The sequence below is a fragment of the Anneissia japonica genome, unplaced genomic scaffold (assembly GCF_011630105.1).
Source record: "Anneissia japonica isolate Jap-2015-1 unplaced genomic scaffold, ASM1163010v1 scaffold5330_len1712360_cov203, whole genome shotgun sequence".
NCBI lineage: Eukaryota > Metazoa > Echinodermata > Crinoidea > Comatulida > Comatulidae > Anneissia > Anneissia japonica.
In genome coordinates, this window is record NW_022711894.1 from 1,504,674 (window position 1) to 1,508,581 (window position 3,908).

A 3,908-nucleotide genomic window follows, 5' to 3' on the forward strand; every position below is an offset into this window, starting at 1 on the left:
TAAAATTTATTACAATATCTGATTACAGTAATGTTTTTCTTCTTTTTCAAAATCGTAGCCGAGGCTGAATTACACGATATATACTATATACATATTTTATTAAATCACAAAATTCACCACATATAAAAAACAAATTAAATTTACTAATTATAACCTGTTGGCTTAGACGTCGTTAGTAGGCTTAGTTTTACACCCTCTATTATCAGAATCCATCTCTTCCTATCAGTGGCCAACTCCTTCACTTCTCGTGTTTCAGCAGTATTTAGTTTAATTATTGTTTCATTATTATTAAAGTCACATATTTAATATGTAATTTACGAGCACCTAGATGTGACCTATTTAATGGTGGGACTGAGGGTGTTGATTAGTACTGCAAGTGTGCTACATAAATGCCCACATTAATATAAGTTACCGTACCGTATATAGGGAAGCAATTTGCTTCCCTTATATTTATACGTATAATAAGTATTGAAAATAAATTCAATCTGGATTCAGTAGATTATTTTTATTTTTTCTTTTTGGTTAATCCTGTTGTCAAATTTTTGTCAGCACTTTTTTTACTTACCTACTTGACATGTTTCGCCTCTTGGCGAGACTCTTGGCTCGGGCATTCCGATTAGAGCTTGGTGAACACCTATCTTTCGTTTGGGTCAACCTAAGCGAGGGTGGTAGGCCATGTCTTCAAAATCTCATCGTACGTATAGGGGAGTTCGTATCCTTCATCTCTGTTCATTGTGTTCTTGTTCAACTTGATCTTCATGACATAATTTTCCTATCTTGCCAGAATGATTCTTTTGCAAGTATCTTCACATTCCAATCAAGGAAATGATTCATAGAAATCATGTGGTCAGGAATTGCTTTGGATGCAAACTTCCTAGTTGTACTGGCGAGGACACGAGGACAGCGAGTGTCAACATCGGATTTGTTTTCATTCATTCTTGTGGGTGGAGAAAGACCAGTATGATTCGCTAATGTAAACTTGTGTGTAATTGCAACAGTCTACTTGGCACACTAACTCGCAACAATCTTTCTTAATTTGTTCTGTGGAATGTAAAATGAGTAAATGTTGTGACTGAGAAGGACTCACCTGAATCTTTCTGACGGCTCAAGAACATATGAATCTCCACGCTTTCCTTCATTTTTCATAAGGTCTCAGTTTTCTCTATATTACTGCATTCTTCTTCAGTAATTTGTTAACCGACCAGTTGGAGAAATTTGAAGTGTTGAAGGCAAATCTGATCTTTTTAAAACTAATATAAACAAATACTAATAAATACGTAAAATAGACAACAGCCACCCATCAAAATGCACAATAAAAATGAAATGCACATTAAAAATACAGCTTAAAATATTGGCTTAACTTCAGGTGAAAGTTAAAATTGACAATTTTAAAATTCTAATAGATCGCTACATAGGCCAAGCAACTCCAAGCACAGATATAGGCCTACCATAGGGAAAATAGAACTGTTCTATTTTCTCTATGGATACCTAATTGCACAAGACGTTCGTCATGATGGTAGTTCAGTTCGTTTTATTCGTAGACCGTGATTGTACTGCATATTATTCCATAATGAGGTGCACTTGCAACAATTCAATTCAATTCAATTCAATTCAGGTTTATTCATCATCAAATCAAGTCAATTTACAAATAAATTTTATTGAAATGTTAAAAATAGGATAAAAGATGAAAATGACGTTCATGAAACTCTAATGAGCTTGTAAAATGAAAACTAGTAAGTACAGTAATACAATAATATAAACACAAATTCACAACAACACAAAACAATACAACCTATTAGTAACATAAAAATCAAAGGAAGAATTTCAAAAGCAAGCAAACCAATGACCACGGACACTATTTCAAAGGGTTTGGGGTGGTATTTTCAGGACAACCGACTTTGTTTGACAGCAACAAAGAAACTTGATTCTACTCACTTCCACTGCCTCAGTTAACTGGCAGGTACAATAATCGCTCGAATAAGCGGCTGATTTTTGGGTCCGCGCACAGCGGACCACAGAAAATCACTTCTTATTTTTCTTGTTGTTTCATCAAAGACTATACATATGCCATTAACACTAATATGACACGTCGCATGGATGGCGCGGTCAGTTTACGATTTGTTCTAAAGAACCAAAGTTCGTGAGTTTGAATCGCGTCGTGGTATTCAATTTATATATATTTCTTTTCAATTTTAAGACATTTGATTTTATTTTCTGTTAATGGTAGTAATTAATGGCAATTATGAACCCTATCCGAAAACCCAATGTAATAACTTACGCCACTGCGTACTGTATTTTAAGTATTCCTCATTGATTTAAGCACATGTTTTAATAGTGTCAACAAAAAGCCTCATCTGAAAGGTGCTTACATGAAGCGTTAAATGCTGAATGAGAGAACCTCAGTTTAACGCGCGGACCTGTCAGCAGTCGCTCTTGTTTTTTGCTAGCACCCATCTCCGCGGTGGTTAGTCGAGACAGCACGGCCTAAATGTTACCTGTGTGTAAACACATTGAGAAACAGGGTTTGAAATACAATATCTGTGTTAAAATGAATAAATAACACATTGAAGACACAACATGGGTGTATGCAAGGGGCGGTCGGGAAGGTCGTACGACCCCCCACCCCCAAAAAATTTTTCAAAGTTCCACATTTTTTCCAAAAACATTTTTTTCAAGAGCCTTTTGACAATGACATAAATGAAAAAGCATTGATGAAATACCAGCAATGAGTCCAAAGACCTTGCCAATTGCGTGACGTAATCTATCTCAATTCCAGCAATTCTGAAACTGAGCCTGCCAAGATGAGAGATCTTGCAAGATGTGATTTACTCACATCTTGCTGTTATTTCATTGTGAAAAGGTCCAAAAAGTTATGATCAAGACCCACCCAAAAAAAAAAATCCTAGATACACCCCTGTGCAAGCACTTCTTTATAAGCGTTTATTTACGATGACGTACGACCTATGATATAGGCCTACTAAAGTACGGGTATACGTGATAGGTAATATGGCAACGAGAATGTAAAGCGCTTTGCCAATATTTGTTTATAAGCGCGCCCACCGCTCTCGAAAAAGCGCCGCTCTGAAGGCTCCAAAAATGTTATAAGCACCGCGGCGCTTACTTGAACATTTACGGTAGTGCAAGTGTGCTATATAAATTCCCAGTATACAATGTTACCGTATCTCTTAGAGTCTTGTTACCATCCTCTTGGAGTTGAAGGAGGTAATATTCTGCCAGACCAACTATCAGCATCCTCGGAAAAAAGGGCGAATCTTGAGGCTCATCGAGGACGACTCAACACAGTAGATGATGGTCTAGGTAAAGGAGGTTGGGCACCAGAAACAAATGACATTAACCCATGGATTCAAGCCGAATTCGGTACTGTAAAAGAAGTGAGTGGCGTAATCACTCAAGGACGCGACGACGCACTGAAATGGGTGACGTCATTCGAAGTTCACTATAGTATTGATGGTAGCAATTTCGAACCAATATTGGGAGCAAGTGGTGAAGTTCAGGTATAATATAGTTTAACAAATCTACATCAATGTGCATAGAGAACTAATATTTGCCCTATGAATGTCCCTTTTAATTATTATTATTATTATTATTATTATTATTATTATTATTATTATCCTCATTATCATTTATCATCATCATCATTATTATTATTAATATTATTATTATCATTATCATTATCATTATCATTATTATAATTTATATCAAGAAGTATGAATATTTGTAGGATTTTATTGGAAATGTGGATCAAAACACTCCTGTGACAAACATATTCAGTGAAACTGCCTACGCTCAATTCATCCGTATCTATCCAACAAGTTTGAATAACGAAATTGGTTTACGATTTGAAGTTATTGGCTGTGCAGGTAAAGAAAGTCATTTCTCTTCTACAC

The 3,908-nt window shown here is 35.8% G+C and overlaps 1 protein-coding gene across 1 annotated transcript in view; it reads left to right on the forward strand.

The window, feature by feature from the left end:
- Positions 1–3,908, forward strand: part of LOC117107645 (polycystic kidney disease protein 1-like 2) — a 43,860-nt gene that overhangs the window by 13,895 nt on the left and 26,057 nt on the right. Inside the window, exons 4-5 of the mRNA XM_033249355.1 lie at positions 3,190–3,515; positions 3,743–3,881. Of these exons, the coding sequence (XP_033105246.1) occupies positions 3,190–3,515; positions 3,743–3,881 (465 nt within the window). The remainder of the gene's footprint in view (positions 1–3,189; positions 3,516–3,742; positions 3,882–3,908) is intronic.